General features: G+C 34.7%; 1 protein-coding gene across 1 annotated transcript in view; it reads left to right on the top strand.

The window, feature by feature from the left end:
- The window catches only part of LMBRD1 (LMBR1 domain containing 1), a 110404-nt gene that overhangs the window by 29708 nt on the left and 63019 nt on the right, over positions 1–17677 (top strand). Inside the window, exons 4-7 of the mRNA XM_054569552.1 lie at positions 4083–4180; positions 6195–6262; positions 12199–12287; positions 15196–15269. Of these exons, the coding sequence (XP_054425527.1) occupies positions 4083–4180; positions 6195–6262; positions 12199–12287; positions 15196–15269 (329 nt within the window). The remainder of the gene's footprint in view (positions 1–4082; positions 4181–6194; positions 6263–12198; positions 12288–15195; positions 15270–17677) is intronic.

Genomic DNA, 17677 nt, shown 5'->3' with positions numbered 1-17677 from the left:
TGTGGCCTAATGTACTAGATGTCGTATAGGGGCCAGTGCTAGAGCCTCCCCTATCACCCAAGCTGGGTACTTGTGGTACATCCCTCATGTGGGCTGAGTGCACCCTATTTTTGGAGTTGAGCCTTGGATGCTGTTGGCAGATCAAGAGGAGAGATTTACCCAGGCCAGTCAGCTGCATGGATTAGCTATGACCACTTAACACCAACTTCCATCCTCTGTGGAGGATCACCTATGTGCGAGCAGGGTGGTAGTGCTCTGTTGCGGTCTGTAGCTGTCCACTGGGTGTGCTGGCCCTGGAGTTTCCCATGTGGCGCAGTCCCTATTTGTATTTTGCCTGGGCCATGCTTCCTGGGCTATTAAGCAATCTGAGATGGCTGCTATTTGTGCTGGGCTTGGAGATCCCCAGGCAAAGCCAAGCTGTGAATCTAGGCTGGCTGTTACTAGTGCTGGGTCTGGGGCTCGCTGAGGCCACCTGTTGCTTGTTTGATAGGATTTAGGAAGTTGTGAGGCATGAGCCAAGGCCAGCCATTCATATATAAAAGCAGCTTGGATGGGGCAGTAAGTTGGGTGGGACAGACTCTCTGGGGATCTCCCAGACCGGTCAGTGTTAGCCAGGCTGATGGAGTCTCACATTGGCACTGGCTTGTCAGCTGTGTGGCTGTGTGGGGGGAGGGTTTAGAAAAGGGGCAATGGCTCTACTTGCCTCGATGCCAGACACTTCAGTTTCTCCCAGTATGCCACTGTTGCCTTTCAAGCTGCTGCTCTGGTGCTGAAGCTCAAAGGGAGTAAGTCTTTTTAAGTCTGTGTGTAGGTTTTTTAAGGGCTACTGCTTGGGACTCTAATACTTTCGTCTACCAACTCAATCTCCTCTGGTTTTTGTAGCCAGAAATTATGGGGACTTATCTTCCTGGCACTGGAATCCTAGGCTTGGGTACCTAGTGTGGGGCTGGGACTCCTTTCTCCCGAGATATCTGAATTTTTATCCATTACACGTAGAAGTGGGACCAGCCCATTCTGGATCTCTGTCCCTCCTTCCGTCGTGGATGGATGTAGTTTCTTTAATTCCATAGTTGTCAGTCTTCCATTCAGCTCGATTTCTAATGGTTCTCAGTGGTGGTCGTTCTATATTTTAGTTGTAATTTTGATGTGGTTGTGTGAGGAGGTGAACTGTATTTACCTGTGCTGCCATCTTGACTGGATTATTCTTTGTTTCTCATTTCATTAGTTGTTGGGAGGAATAAAGAATGTGTAAAATTCAAAAGCTTAATTCATCCAAGTTAGTTTTCATGTGAATTATAAAGATAAACAATGTTTAAAAGGTAGACCATTTGGTTTGTGTATATTTAAAAAATCGTACTAATTATCTTGCATTATTTGACAGTTTTTGACCATGTTCTTTTATTCTATGGCTCTTTGTTTACTTGTTCATGCTAGTTTTTGATAATTTTTTTTTAAAGATTTTAGTTTTAGAAAGTAGGAAAGGGAGGGAGAAAGAGAGAGAGAGAAACACTGATGTGTGAGAGACACATCTCTTGGTTGCCTCTCACACGCCCCCAGCTGGGGATCAGGCCCGTAACCAGGCATGTTCCCCTGACTGGGAATGGAACCGGCAAACTTTTGGTTCATAGGCAGGCACTCAGTCCACTGAGCCACACCAGCCAGGGCGATACATTGTTTTGAAAAAGAACTTGCTTTATGAGTTTAATTTTTTTAGAGAATTTTTTAAAAGTTTATTTAAGCCAAACTGACCACACATGCTGGGAGCCAGATCTCAAATGCTCCCATGAGTATAACTTTTGTCAACATCTGTGGTCATGAGGTTTAAAAATTTTTTCTCAGTATGTTTCTTTGATGTTAGCAAAACAATTAAACCAAATAGTCACTTTATCTTTTACTTACTAGTAGACTTGTAACAAAAACATGGTAACAAAAATAGTTATAAGTGAGCATACTTTATAAAGTGTCAGGATATGAGAGTGTCATCACTGCTGGAGTTAATAATTTTCCTTTAAAAATAGCTAGTAGTTTGAAGTAGAACTTGAAAAGAAACACTTTTATCTGTTTCCTGGTAGTGGTAGCAGCACTTTTTTCATTTACAGATATATAAGACCAACGGATGTGAAACACACAGAAATATCAGTTGTTTTACATTCTTGTTAACACTTGGTATTATAAGTTTAATTTTAGCCGTCATTGGGGTCTGTAGTATCTCATTGTGGCTTTAGTTTGTATCTTCCTGATGACTAACAATGATGAGCACCTTTTAAAATGTGCTTTTTGCCATTTTGTATATTTTCTCTGATGAAGTATCTGTCTTTGTCCATTTTAAAAAGAGTTATTTGTATTTTATTGCATTATAGGAATTTTATACCTTGCTATGCTGAGTATGATTGTAACTTACACTACAGCTATAAGATCATTTATCACTTAATTACAGGCATAGTAGGAATGTTTATAAAATAATTATTAGGCTCTTTAGCTAGCCCAAGGCCAAATCTACCAAGTAGTAGAGATAAGTGACATACTGACCTTGAACCCAAACCTTACTGCATTTGTTTATCAAAGTTTCTGGCATGTGGCTATCAGACCACAAATTCTGTTATGCTAATTAAGGGTTTTTCCTATTCTATACTGATTATTTGATTCTTTTAATTATAATAATGGCATGGTATTTAGGGCAATTTATAGTCCCGTCCCTTTTACATGTATTTTTTTAAAGCTTTTGAATAGTTATTTTGTTTACTTTTTTGAATATATTTATTTCCATTGGGTCTTAGATTTGTAATAGAAATATTAATACTAACTACTCCCTGATCTGTAGTAGAAACACCAATATTCACTACCCTTAATGAATTTCTCTATTAATTTCTCAAAACATTAAAAGACTGCACGAATTTCACTAAATATCTGTAGTGACAAAATTCAGTATGTTGACAGACATTTTTCTGATCAGTATAAATGAACTCAGGCCTTTCTTTTGGTTACTTAAGTCTCTGTTCTGAATTTTTTAGCTATGTTGCATTTAGTGAGGGCTTTTTTATAACTGGCCTTCAGATAAATAAGGTATAGTGCTATCAAGTATTAAGATTATGTTTAAAATTTCTATAACTCATACAATTATTTCTTCCAACAGAATAAGTAATTGAGGTTTTATTATACATTACTAACAAATGCTTTCTTTTACAAAGGAGTTTAATGATTATCCTGTGTTTGGTTTATATAATTATATCGTTGCTATTTTCCATGAACTTATGTATATGCAGATAAATTTAAATATACAGAAGATTCAAAAAGCAGGTTTCTTAGGTAGGTTTGTTAAGTCTCAAAAAGTTGTTTATGCTGTTAAATACACTCTGTCTTTGGCTGTTCAAATTTTAAGTTCCATATAAATTAAAAGAAATATTTTGATTTGCAGCTGGTTGAAAGTATCTCAAATTCAACATTACTTTAAAATAGATAAATAGTAAATTCGTATTAGTTAATTATGAACCTAATTTTGCTCTCCTATTGTACTTCTTAAATTTCCTCTATCTTGATTTGTGTAACATAAGTTTCATAACAGCACATATTTGAAATTTAGATTACGGAAATTATTTGTATCAAAATGATGGTATAATTATAGCTGTTTCTTTAACTTGAGTGACTGGTAACTGTAACAATTGTGTCAGCTATACTCGATTTTAAGTTGGAAGGAATATAAAAGTTTAAGTTCATTTGAGTGAGATAGGTAGTTCACAAGAAGTTCTTAGTCCTGTGTTGTTGAGTACATAGTAAGAACTCAGGTGTTAGCTGCCACAAGTGTTATTGGCAGAATTATTGTGATTATCATTATTAAAAACTGCTCCATAGTTTACTTGAATTATACTTTGTTATCTAATAATATTATTGATTTCTTGGGACAGGGGTCAGAAAAGGCTAACTTGGATATTACATATATACATATTTATGGGGTATAGGGATCAGATGGGGGAGTGAACTTGCTCTGTGAATATATATAGATATAGATGTAGGTGTAGATATAGATATAGTTTTTCAGTTCATATGTATTTGGTTGAACTCAGTTTATTATTTTCTTTCCACAGCCTTATATTCTGTTATATTATTCTGTGTGTTCCTCTGGATCCCTTTTGTCTACTTCTACTATGAAGAAAAGGATGATGATGATACTGGTAAATGCACTGTAAGTGTCATGATTTTAGAGGTCTCATTTTACAGGAGGGAATGATTATTTCCTCCTTTTTTAAAAATTATGTGACTGAATTTATTCTAGAGCAATGTTGTCTAATAGAAATAAATAAATAAATTTGTGTATGTGTATATACATACAAGTATATTTTAAAATTTCATTTTCAGAGAAAGGGGAAGGAGGGAGGGAGAGAGAGAAACATTAATGTGGGAGAGAAACATCTATCTGTTGCCTCTTGCATGCCCCCAACTGGGGGACCTGGCACACAATGTAGGCATGTGCCCTGACCAAGTATCAAACCGGTGACCTTTTAGTTTGCTGGATGGCTCCCAACCCACTGAGCCACATCAGTAAGGGATAATAGAAATGCATTTTGAGCCACATGTGAAGTTTTAAATGTTTTAGTAGCCACATTTAAATAAATACTCAGGAACAGTTGAAATTATTTTAATGATACCTTATTTTTAACGTCATATATTCTAAGTATTATTATTTTAGATAGTGTCAAAACATGTTATTAATGATAAATTTCTTTTTCACACTATTTTAAAATTGGTGTGTATTTTTGACTCACAGCACATCCCAGTTGAATTAGCCATATTTCAAGTGCTTAATAGCTGTATGTGACTTGTGATTATTGTTTTAGACAGAGCAGTTTTAGAGCGGGGGTCAGCAAACTTTTCTGTAAAAAGTGAGGTAGTATTTCAGTCTTTGAGGGCCATATAGCCTCTGTCTTAGCTATTTACCTCTGCTGTTTTAGTGTGAAAGTGGTCAGAGATGGTACTTAATTAGCATGATGGGATCCAGTAAAATAAGAGGTGGGCAAGTACATCAGGGGCAAGTACATCAACAATATTTTAAATGATTCCCAGAGTGGTAATCACTGTAATTTGTTAGAGGAAAAAAAATAACATGTTTAAAAATTTATAAAGAAAGTCAAAATTATTATTTGCAGATACCATGCAACTCTGTATTTGAAAACCTAATGCATGTAACATAAAGTGTTTGGATACAAATTTAACATTAAAAATGAGATATAAGCTAAGCTTTCTCAATTCACTTTTCTAAAGTGCATCTTCTCTAGCGCTTTGGTTCATCTAAGATCTTCTTTACCTTTACTTCATGATTTTTTTCCCCTAAAGACTGTCTTAACTCCTCTGTGAATAAGACTTTATCATACGAAGTGTGGATTTAACTTTTAAAAGTTTAAAAGTTAGAGATTTCAATAGGATGAGAAACAAATAGTTTTTTCTCACTGATTTAACTTTGAGATTAACTTTCCTTCCATGTTTAGAATGTTCAGCTTTGAGTTTTTATTTGTATCTGCATTACATTGTGGGTACCAAGCAAAACACAGATTTTAGAGGCATGAGTTCCTGGTCTCACGTTCTTGTTTAATCACTTACCTGCTAATGTGACCTCTGGCAAATTGTTTAACCTCTCTGGGTCTCAGCTTCTCTAAGCAGGGGTGAGAACATCTGTCTCAGGGTTATTGTGAGAATGAAATGAGTTAACATATGGAAACTTTTTAGAACAGTCCCAGTATGATAATATGCTCTATATGTTTATATATGTTTTAAAATATATTTTATTTAAATAAATATATATTACATATTTTATATATAATATATGCATGCATGTATATTATTCCTCTAAGCAGGGTGGAGACATTATAGATTCTGATTGCTTCCTGTTTAGGGAAATATTTTGTTAAATATTCTAATTTTACTGAAGATGCCCTTTGGAAAATTAATTATGCTATAAGTATACTACTTTTCACAAGTTCTAACCATTGAAAAGATTTTAAATCTAGTGTAGTTTGCAAAGATACTTAAGATGTGGTACATGGTTTTCCTTTAAATTTTAAGGTTTTTTTTTTTTAACAAGGGAAACTTTACTCAGGGAATATAAGTGTACATTTGATGTGAAAATTCTGTTATATTGTAGCAAGACTATTATATTTGAAAGATCTTACTAAATGGTATACTTTTTCCCCCTTGACATCTAGCAAATTAAAACAGCACTTAAGTACACATTGGGGTTTGCTGTGATTTGTGCACTTCTTCTTTTAATTGGGTAAGTCTTGATTCCCTCCCACCACCCCAAAAATGAAAATAGCACTGTTTTAATAATAAAAGAAAAAATGTCAAAAAAATAAACAAACCACCTTTAATGGCACCACCAAGTAATAACCACACTTAACCTTATTGCTTGTATTGTTTTATCTGGACATTTTCTATGTGGTCAGGTACATGCAGGTGCCCCTCACCCATACATACACCCTCCATGTTGTACTTTTGCACAAATGTGATTATATTTTATGTAGCTTTTGATAATCGTTGAAATATTGTAGGCATCTCTTCAGAATAATGTAGATCCATCAGTTTTGTCTGTATTGCCTTTCCTTAAGAGATAACAATTTATTTAATCTTTTAGTGGTGATTACTTGGACATTTATGATGCTTGCAATTGTCCCATTCTTATAAACAACACTTTGATGAAAATTCTTGTCTGTGCATCCTTTTATATTTGACATGATAGTCTTTAAATTGTTGAATTAATCTTTGTCAATGAGTTTTTTCCTTAATTTTATATTAATATTAAAAAAGTTTTGCACCTTTTTTATACACTTAAAATTTTCTCTTTGGAAAACATTTGTCCGTTTTAATGCAAGACATTTCTTCTTGTTTAAATAAGTCTTGATTCTTTTTTATGTTAGGAAATACATGATATGCTAATAAGTTTTTTAAAGTTACTGTTTAAAATGTGATCTTAGAAATTTCAATAAATGAAAATGTTCATTTATTGAATATAATTTGTGATGTGAAGAAAACTGGTCAGTAACTTTTTGTAGTTTTAGGAGTTCTTAGAATGCACATGTCTTGTATTCAAGACGTATTTCCAATTCCCTTTCCCTGCCTGGATATGTCATGAAAAACAGTACTCATTGAAAGGACATTTTTTAGTGGTTTTGCTACTAATTTCAGCTATTGAATTTGTTTTTGAAAGTCATTTTTGGCCTTTTAAAGAAACTAAATCTAGTTATGTTAATTTGTTCTGTTAATGTGGAGGTGCCTTGTCTGTAAACCTAAATTATCTAGAACAGAGCTTAGCAAACTTTTCTTTAAGGGTAAATAGTAAGTATTTTAGGTTAGAGGTCCATGTGGTCTCTGTGGCTACTCAACTACTCAACTCCTCAACTCTCCTCTTGGAGCTCTGAAGTAGTTGCGGACAATACATAAACAAAAAGGACATGACCAAGTTCCAATAAAGCTTTGCAAACGCAGGCAGTCAGTAGTTTGCCGATTCCTGATTTAGATCATGACTGAGAACCATTAATAAAACCACACATCTTCACATATTGACCCAAATATCTGTCTCAAAAGAGGTGCTGAAGATTATTCTAAAATTTACTGGTCTTCTTTTTATGCAAAGTCACCTTCAGTTCTCATTTACAGATTTTACATTTTGCATGATTATATTAAGTTTTAACTGATTCTCTAGATGATATTTATTTAGAAGTAGTATATTAAAAAAAAGTGAAGCAAATGGTTCCTTACAAATACACTAGTAACAAGGAGTAAAAGTTTGACTATCCATTTTTAACAATGTAACATTCACTTATTTTTCATATAGTTATTGTGTACTTGTTATGTTTCAGATACTGTACAAGGTGCTGGTGAAACAGCAGTTAACAGAAAAGATAACTCCTCCCCTCATGGAGCATGCATTCAGAATGGGGTTAGGGGGGCAAAGGAAGAAAATAAACAAAAAATGGATTGTGTGAGGGTTGTGAAATTTTAGTGACGGCAATGCTGAGAAGGCAGTATTTGAGAAGACACTTGAAGGAAGAGAGGGAGCCATGAATATTTGTGTAAGGAAGAGCATTCCAGTCGGAGAAAAGAGTAAGTGACAAGCTCTTAGGCAGGAAAGTGTCTGCTATGTTCACAGCAAAGGGAGGAAACTAGTGTAGCTGAGTGGAGTGAATGAAGGCTGGAGTAGCTGCAGGTATGGTCAGAGGTTACTAGAGCTGCCAAATTTAGTAGGGCATCAGAGGCCATTGTAAAAGGATCCCTGAGTAGTGATTTGAGATTTGTCTTTATGGGGGTAAAGGTAGAAACATGCAATCTGTTAGGAAGCTATTGTAATAACCTAGACAAGACATGATGGTAACCGTAGTAATTTATTTCTGCCTATTATTTGAAGAGAGAGACAGCAGGATTTTCTGATAGGCCTGAGAGACAGAGGAATTGGGAACATACCTGGAATTAGCCAAACTACAATGTTTGGGGAACACTTTTCTCACTTTGATAAACAACTGCAATTTTGAGGGGTTCATAAAACCACCCTCGGGTTTGATAATTCTCTAGAAGAACTCACAGAACTCACTGAAGGCAATTAAATTCATGGTTGCCATTTACTACGGGTAAAGGATACTGGCTAAAATCAATTAAAAGAAGAAATGTGTAGGACATAGTCTGGGAGGAGTCCAAATATAAAACTTTTGTTGTCCTTAGGACATGCTACTTTTGGGGCATAGAGCTCTGACAATATGCACATAGTATTGACAGCCAGGGAAGCTCACACGAGCCTTGGTGCTCAGAATTTTTGTTGGGATGCTATTATTCAGGCATTTCTGATTTATTGATTGCCTACATGGTTATCCCAGCCTCCTGGTCAACTGATGCTACCTGATCCAATCCTCCCACCCTAAATCACAGGGTCAGTCTTTCTGTCCCACCACCTAAGGTTGGATGTGGCCAGTCTATGCCCTAAATGAAGGTGCTCCTTATCAGATATGACATAGGTTAATTCTCAGAACCATGGGCAAAAGTCAGACCTCTTTTTAGGCAAGGCCAAATTCTTCAGTACTTAGGAAGGGTGAAGCCATCATCACCTGAGATAGACATATCCGAAGGAGGAGCAGGTTTGGTGGGGGAATATCAGAAGCTTAGTTTGGTTCTTGGTAAGTTTTATAGGCATTTAGGGAGAGATATTGTGTATGCCACCAGATCCAGGCATTAGGAAATTCAAATTTTAGTCTCTGCTCTTCCAATAGCAATATTCTATCTCCAGTGAGTTTTATGTTTCATAAACTGTGAGAAATGAGATAATGATTGCCAAATATCACTGCCTGTGTCTCCTCCCTTTCTCAATACCAGGATCCTTTTGTAGTTGAAGAGATAATGTTGGTTATCAGGTGTATAACAGGCCAGAAGGAATGGCATCCAAAGCACCCATATGGGTGGAAGGCTTTGATTCAGCTGGAAGGATATTTCCTTTATTGTAATAAGAGAGAGAAAAATGAAAGGAGGTGTAAGTAGGGCCATAGGTTAGGTGAACGAATGAGAGTTCCTTTCTGATCGACTTCTATTTTCTCATTGGTATTTGAGGTGGAGTCATCAGCTGGGAGCACTGACACAGGGGAAGTATGTGTACTCCTGTACTTATTTCACAGTCTGGAGTTTGTGAATAGAAGGTTATAGTGTTTTGTTTATCCAGGATAGTGTTCTTCCCATTAACATATGTAAATATTTGAATGAGGTAAACATTTAGGTTAAGTGATTGACTACGTTTCCTATAATTTTCTTGAAGGTGACATATTCCTAGTTTTTGTTAAATAATGTAGTTTTGCTAAAACAGAAGCTAATTTAATGGCCCAACTGTGGTCTAGGTTTAACTAATTAATGCAGCTAACATTTTTGGAGCCCTTGTGTTTTGGGTATTGTGCAGGGTCTTAGGGTCATGGTACCGGCCTTCATGTCCACAGTGGGTAGAGATGTAAATAACTTGAGTTGCAATATTTAAGTGCTCTAGTAAGAGATAGATACCAGGTGTTCGTGGTGGAGTACTAAGTTTCTACCCTCGCAGAAGGAATTCTGCCTTGCAGAATCAGGGAAGACCTAAGTTGAAGTAATATTTGGATTGAAAAAGGAGTGGAAGTTAGCAGACTAGAAGAAAAAAAATGATATAGCATGTATAGTGTATTAGTCTGCTTAAACTGCCATAAATAACAGACATTTATTTTCTCATAGTTGTAGAGGCTAGATAGAAGTCCATGCTCGAGGTGCTGACAAGTTTGGTTTCTGGTGGGAGTTCTCTTGCTGGCTGGTGGGCCACCTTCTCAGTGTGTCCTCAGGTGATCTCTGTGCTGTCACAGGTGGGGAGAGAGTGCTCTCTGGTATCTCTTGCTCGTAGGAGCTACAGTTCCATCAGACTAAGGTCCTACCCTTATGACCTCATTTAACTTCCTCCTTAAAGGTCCTATTTCCAGATACCACCATAGGAGGGTTAGGACTTCAGCATGTGCATTCTGCTGGTGGGGGACCTAATTATCCATAACATACAGTAACTGAGAGGCTGCATATGTGAAGAATGACATTAAAAACATGAATCTAAACCCTCCTTTGTGCCTCAGTACGATTTGACATTTAAAGTGCTTGTGTGGACAAGTGATAGACCATGACATACAGTGTTTAAGAAATTTTGAGTTTTATCCTGCTGGGCAATTGAAGGACAATGAAGATGTGTATGTATTTGTGAGTGTGAATCATGAAAGTGAATATATATGAATTTGTTTTAAGACTTACAACACGATGAAGGATGATTCGTTGGAAGGGGCATTTGGGAGTTGGGTTGGAGAAGTGAAATATAAATGGTAGACAGGAAGACTAGTACCTAACTAGTTGGATAACCATTGTAATAATTCAGGTGAGAGAAGAGGGTCTGAACTAGAGTAGTTGCAAAGAGGAGAAAGGAAGAAACGGGAGTATTTGGAGGATAAATATGATTTGGTGATTGAGTGTAGATGAAAATCCTATTTTCAGTTCTGAATTATTATACTTTCATATCTACTCAAATTTATTAGCTTTTTCTTTGTCTCATCCTGAAAAAGTAATCTGTATTAAGGTTACTCACTGAGTCAGACTGGGTGTAAAATACTTTGACTAAGTAATTTTCAGTTTTACTATTTTCAAGAGTGTAAAAGAAAGTTACAATCTTACAAGGCTCCAGTTCTTGTCTTGATCTAATGTGTGCCTTTGAAAACTGAGGTACTCTTCATTTTTTCGAGAGGGACTGAGATTAAGAAAACATCTATACCTTTCTACCACACAAATTTTACTATAGTAAGAATCCTTAACCATTAATGTATTGTTGAACTTACTCATTATTTCCTCTTTACAAAAGAGAATAGATCTTACTGCTTTGCATACATTAAAATTAGGTTAGAAAGGAGGTAGCATTTGAGTTACACATTCCTCTTTGATTGTCCACATTTACAATCTAAAGGATACTTAGCCCTTTACCTTAATGTCTTGATTGTCTTTTTGTGTCTGAGCTAGATAATAAAGTGGCTATCTTCCTCTCTCCTTCCTTTCCATTTTCCCCCAGTTCAGGCTCCTAGAGCAATCCTTGGAAGGAATCTCTTTTATTACCATGGTCCCCTTTCACCTGTGGTTTGAAAAATAAATAGAAACTACTTTCATTTTGTGTATTAGATAGAGAATCTTACAAGACATAGAAAAATGCTAAGAAGAAAGTAAAAATCATCCTTAATCCCACAATGAGACATTTACTGTTTATTCTGATGTATTTCATTTCTTTTCTATGCATAAATATATATAATTACATATATTTATATTCTATTTTCCTGATTGATTTAATACAGAGATTCTTAATCTTTCTTATGCCAAGGAGCTTTTTGACTACCTTTAGTCTATGGCTCCTTCTCAAAATATTTTTGACTGTGGAAAATAAAGAGGCTTACAAAGGAAAGTATACTGAATTCAGTAATAAAACTATTAAAACAAATTTGTGATACAGTAAATACATAGGTAAGAAACTTTTCACATCCTCTGTAAATGTTGCAGATTTGATTTGCTTGTTCTTTAACAGGGGAAGTTGGTCTTTGTTTAACAAAATTACTAAAAATTGAGTTTCAGACTACGTCTTTTTATTTGACCTTTTATCTTTTTTAAAACCATTAAACAGAGCTGTTTTCTCCTTTGTAGTGCTTTTGTTCCATTGAATGTCCCCAATAACAAAAATTCCACAGAGTGGGAAAAAGTGAAGTTCTTGTTTGAAGAACTTGGAAGTAGTCGTAAGTATTCTTTAAAAAAATTCATAATAATTCATATTTTACAACCCTTGGGACTTTTTGACTAGCCTGTTTTTGCATTGTTAGGAATTTTTTCAGCCCTTGCTGGAGTGGTTCATTGGTTTGAGCACCAGCCTGCAAACCAAAAAGGTCATTGGTTCAATTCTTGGTCAGGGCACATTCCTAGGTTGTGGGCAGGTCCCTGTTTTGGGGTCATGCTAAAGGCATCTGATTGATGTTTATCTCCTTCTTTCTCTCTCCTCCTCTTTCTAAAAAATAAGTAAATTCCTAAAAATTATAAAAAGTAAAGATTTCTTTCAATTTGTGATTACAAATATTCTAGCCAAATTAACAGGTCGTTGTTGTTAAGACTCACTTTTATTCATACAGCTATTATGTAACTAGTCTCTTGACTTCATTTTACTTTTTTGAAGAGAAATTCGTTGAAGAGAAAATAAGATCTTCAAAGTATTTTAGCAGCGAAGATATAAGTACTATGCAGTTTCTAATTCACTTTGGATAATATAGAAAAATATTTTATTGTTTTTAAAGATTTTATTTATTTATTTGGAAAGAGAGGGGAAGGGAGAAAGAGAGAGAAAGAAACATTGCTGTGTGAGAGATACATCAGTCTGTTGTTGCCTCTTGCTCGCCCCCCTGCTGGGGACCTGGCCTGCAACCAAGGCACTTGCCCTGACTGGAAATCAATCTGGTGACCTTTTGCCACCTTCTGGTTCACAGGTTGAAGCTCAGTCCACTGAGCCACACCAGCCAGAGCTAGAAAAATATTTTCAAGAAGTGGGCTAGATATATTGGTTTTCTAAAATACTAATGAATGGAAGAACCCTGTATTGCTCTTTGGTCATGATTAAGGAATCGTTTATAAATTGCAGAAATTTCCTGTGAATTAAATAATATTTTGTTAATATACCTCATCAAAACATTTTGGAATTGCTTTTCTAGAAGCTTTCTTTAACTTAGTCAACATGACCTAAGTTTTTAGAGGACAGCAAAAGAGGCTCAGGAGGTTAGGTTAAGGAAGTTGTTCACTCATTGAAAAATACAGTTGGCATTAGAAGCTGATATCAAATAAGAATGTGTACTTACTACTCAGAATTTTATGTGTATTTGAACATAGTAACTTAAAGAAAGCTAGAATATTTATTTTATAAACATGCTGAGAATTTTTATTGCTTTTATATTCTTTTTGTAGGCACAGTACATCCTTTGATTAGCATTTCTATCTTTATCCAGATACAATATTAAACAATGATTAAACTAAGTCTTGGAATCTTTGCTGTACAACTTCTTAATATTCTTGCTTTCCACTTAAGATTTCATCTTGTAAATTGCAGTCCATTAATATCTTGCTGATACCAGCAGGAATAAGGATGGCAGGCCTGGCATCTACTAATACTGAATTGTCAGGATTTATGCACCTGATCCTATTGCTGAGAAATAAATTGCTTCTTTTTTTGAAGTTAACTCTTTCAGGCCTCTTGAATAACTATTCTTCTGCCCTAAACATTTTTCTGTAAGGTATGCTAGTTTTTGAGTATCATTACAACTTAAATCACTGATTATATAGGTAGCATTATTATAATTTCTGTAATATCCTCCTTCTTCTCCTAAGACTAACATAAAAAAATGTTAGTCTTAACGTTTTTTTAATCTCAAATCTTATATCCTAGAGTACATTTTGCTTATGACTATTAGTGATATTAACTTTTTTAATTGGCCGAATATGTTATCATTAAACCCTATTTTATCAACTCTAAGATGCATATGTTTCTTCACATTTTTATATCCTCAATTTGGGGATGTATTTTATACATGATGGTAACTATCTTAAAATTGTTTTCAGCCAAATGCCAGGCCTCTCCTAGTTGTATGAATACCTTCTGTTGATATTCCTAGTAGATTCAAGAAAATAATAGCATCAATGTCTTTGATTTGATAAAATGTAGTATTCATAGTTTTAAAAAAATTAAGGCTTAAAAATTTCCCCTTGCATCATTTGTGAATGTGCTAATATACTCTCTTAAAATGTTATATAAAAACTGAGATGTGGGTTTTAAGAAGGTAGATTATTCTAATTTCACAGTATTATTATTTATGAAAAGGTTCATATTGATTCATTAAGTTAATCAAAATTATATTTAGTTCTACAGGGCCTACATTTTAACTAGATCAGTTAAAAAAAATTCGTGTTACTCCCATTTAATAATATTCAAATTTGTGTAGTATTTTACTGCATATTCTGGCATATCTGTTAGATTCTGAAATCTAACTTGTTAATATAGTTTTTCTGTTTTGGTGTTATGTTTTTCTATTTTGTGTGTGTTTACTGTTTTTTTTTCCTGCTAGGTGGATAAGTTACCTCCTTTCAAGTTAAAAAGTGAAATAAACTCTTTAAGATTTTAGTTTTAGGCTATATATTAAACGTTTATATGGAAATTCACAATAAACAAACTAGGAGTATCAAGATTGGGAGGAGAGAGAAGAAAGAGTCAAGGCCAATGGCTTTCCTGTGTAATGTTATTTCTCATGATCTGCTATTGAAAAAGGCCAGAAAATTAAAAATTTTTGCTATCTTTTGAGCATCTAATATTTTGCTAATTTCACTTTAGTCTCAAAAATTAGTACTGTACTGCTTTAATTTTAAGATGTAAAGGAGAGAAAATCTTAGTCTGAAAGATCTTTTATAAATCAATTTGTAAGGAGCCCTTTAAAAACACTTTTCTCCACTTGGAGTTTTAGCACTTCAAGGATGAAGGTATATTGGGTTTATTATTTCAAAATGTGTAACAAACCCACTTTTTATATTTTTATACTGACTTGTCAAATATAAACATTTGAATAGTATATCTCTCCTTTTTTAAGTGTTTTTTTTTTTTTTTTTCCTTTGCAGATGGTTTAGCTGCCTTGTCTTTTTCCATTAGTTCTCTGACCTTGATTGGAATGTTGGCAGCTATAACTTACACAGTAAGTATTATATTATGGTGATTATTGAGTTAAAATTTGAGAATCACTTTATGAAGCAATTATTTTTACCTTAGTCATATACAGAGTGGGTCAAAAGTAGGTTTCTGGTTGTGAGTACCTGAAAAAAAGTTTACTTTTGTTATTTATTGATTGATTCTTGTATTTTCCATACAAATAACTGTAAGCCTATTTTTGCCCAACCATGTATAGAGTTTATTAATTCTTGTTTTTTTGTTTAATATTTTAGTGCTTCCTTCTTCATTTTTCTCAAGTTTACTTAGGAGGAGGGTTAATTTTTAACTACTAAGTCACAGTAATTTTATCTACATTTGTGAAATTTAAGATTCAAAAACAAATGTTATATCTCGGTTTTATATATATATATATGATTATATATACCATACACAGATAGATTTAGTGACTTATAAGCATATTAGAAGTCTGAACCATTACTGATTCAGTAGATTTATCTTCCTTGGGGGTTATAAGGTTTTAAAATCAGATATTTTGCATAGCTTACAGTTTCTCTAGTATAGAGAATCCAATCCTAGGCTCTCAGAGACTTTGATTTCTTTTCAATCTTCCTGGAAATGGTAAGGTAAGAATTATATAGCCTGACAAACTTGCATATAGACTGTTCTTTGAGTTTTTTTGTTCAAATTATAGAGGAAAATTCAGTAATAAATGCTTCATTACCTATCTCCCAAAAGAGAGTTGTGTAGGAAGCTTTAAATTATCTGGAATCTTCTCAGAATAATGGAGTGTGTGTTTAAAACATTCTTGATTCTTGCAAAGATGGAAAATACTGGTTTTAAGGAAAACCTTTTTGATAGATTTTTAAAGATTTTATTTATTTTTATTTTTTAGAGAGAGGGGGAGGTAGGAAGAAAGAGAGGGGGAGAAACATCAACATGTAAGAGAAATATCTATCAGTTACCTCCCGCATACCCACAACAGGAGTCCTGGCCTGCAACCTGGGCGTGTGTCCTGACTGGAAATTGAACTGCAGACCTTTCAGTTGCAGATCTACACTCAGTCCTCTGAGCCAAACCAGTCAGGGCTCCGTTTTTATATTTTTTAATATGTCTTCCTTTAAAAATAAAAGAAATGGGCTACTAGTATAACAGAACCTAGTTTTTTTTACATAATTGTTTAAATGTCATAATTTATAATGAAGTCTAAAATACATGGATGTTAATATATTTCTGGTGCTTATTTGGGTACTCAGTTTTATTACGCATTGTCAATTTTATTTTTTCATGTATTATACAAGGAATTTGTCATCTGATATCTGGGTAATTATCCACCCATGTCACAGAATATATGTACAACATGAGTTATTTGTCTTTTATGAAGCAATCAACAGTTAATAACAAATTAGGAGTTAGATCTGGACAGTAATTGTTATTCTGTGACAGATTTGTTATGCGGATCTTGGGCCTGTCTTTTAACCTTCCAGGTCAGTGTCTTCCCTACTAAAGAGGGTATAAAATGTCTTTTAGGATTTTTGAAGAGCAGATGATACTGTTTTAAGAGTGCTTTGAAAACTAAAAGGGAAATGAATATATAATAGTTGATATAAAGATGAGTCAGGAAAGAAAAAAAGGAAAAGAGGAAGCCAACATGTAAGATCAATATCAAGAACTATGAAGGGTCTGAGGTTTTACCATACTTGCAGCCTGCTGCAGTTTCATTGATGCTGGCCTAAGATTCAATAGACAAAAAACCTTCTATTATTTATTGCAGCGGTGGGAGCCATAGGATAAGCATTTTCTTTGTATTGTCCCAGTTCCCACGGGGCAAAACAAAGAACACCAGATGAGACTTTCACACAGAAAAAAGGAACTTTGATTTTAGGGAAGCTGAATCTTTTATAATGGACAGTAAACATGCGTGCTCTTTGCTCCAGAGGAAGATGTTATTTGTCTTCCAAGGCTATTTGCTGTACAAACATCCTTGAAAAGATGGTAAAGGAAAAAGAAAAAGTAGAAAGGTGATTAGTGTCTGGCTTGCAAGATGTGCAGAAATGAGAGATTCGTGGAGAATGGCTTTCCTATTGTGAAGTGGTAGATGCTAAGAGGAAAAATAAGGCAGTTAGAGGATAGGCAATAGGGGAGGCTGATTCAGCTGTAAAGGTTGGGAATGGCTTCTCTAACATTTGAACAGATAGCTGAGTAAAATGAAAGAGCCAGCTGTGAGGGAAGAGTAAGTGTAAGACCTTGAGGTAACAGTCTGTGTGCTGTACTCAGATAGAAGGAGGCAGAGCTAATGTGCTGAAACTCAGTTAACAAGGGGAAGAATGACCCAAGTTTAGATGAGAAATAGCCAGAGGCATGTTATGTAGAGCTTTCTAGACCATGGTTAGGGTTTTGAATTTTGTTTTGATTGATATTAGAAACCATGGGAAG

This window comes from Pteronotus mesoamericanus, unplaced genomic scaffold, assembly GCF_021234165.1.
Source record: "Pteronotus mesoamericanus isolate MK-2021 breed Mesoamerican mustached bat unplaced genomic scaffold, CSHL_Meso_final contig_20, whole genome shotgun sequence".
Lineage (NCBI taxonomy): Eukaryota > Metazoa > Chordata > Mammalia > Chiroptera > Mormoopidae > Pteronotus > Pteronotus mesoamericanus.
Note: the sequence above shows the minus strand (reverse complement) of the source record. Positions and strands in the feature narration are given on the sequence as shown.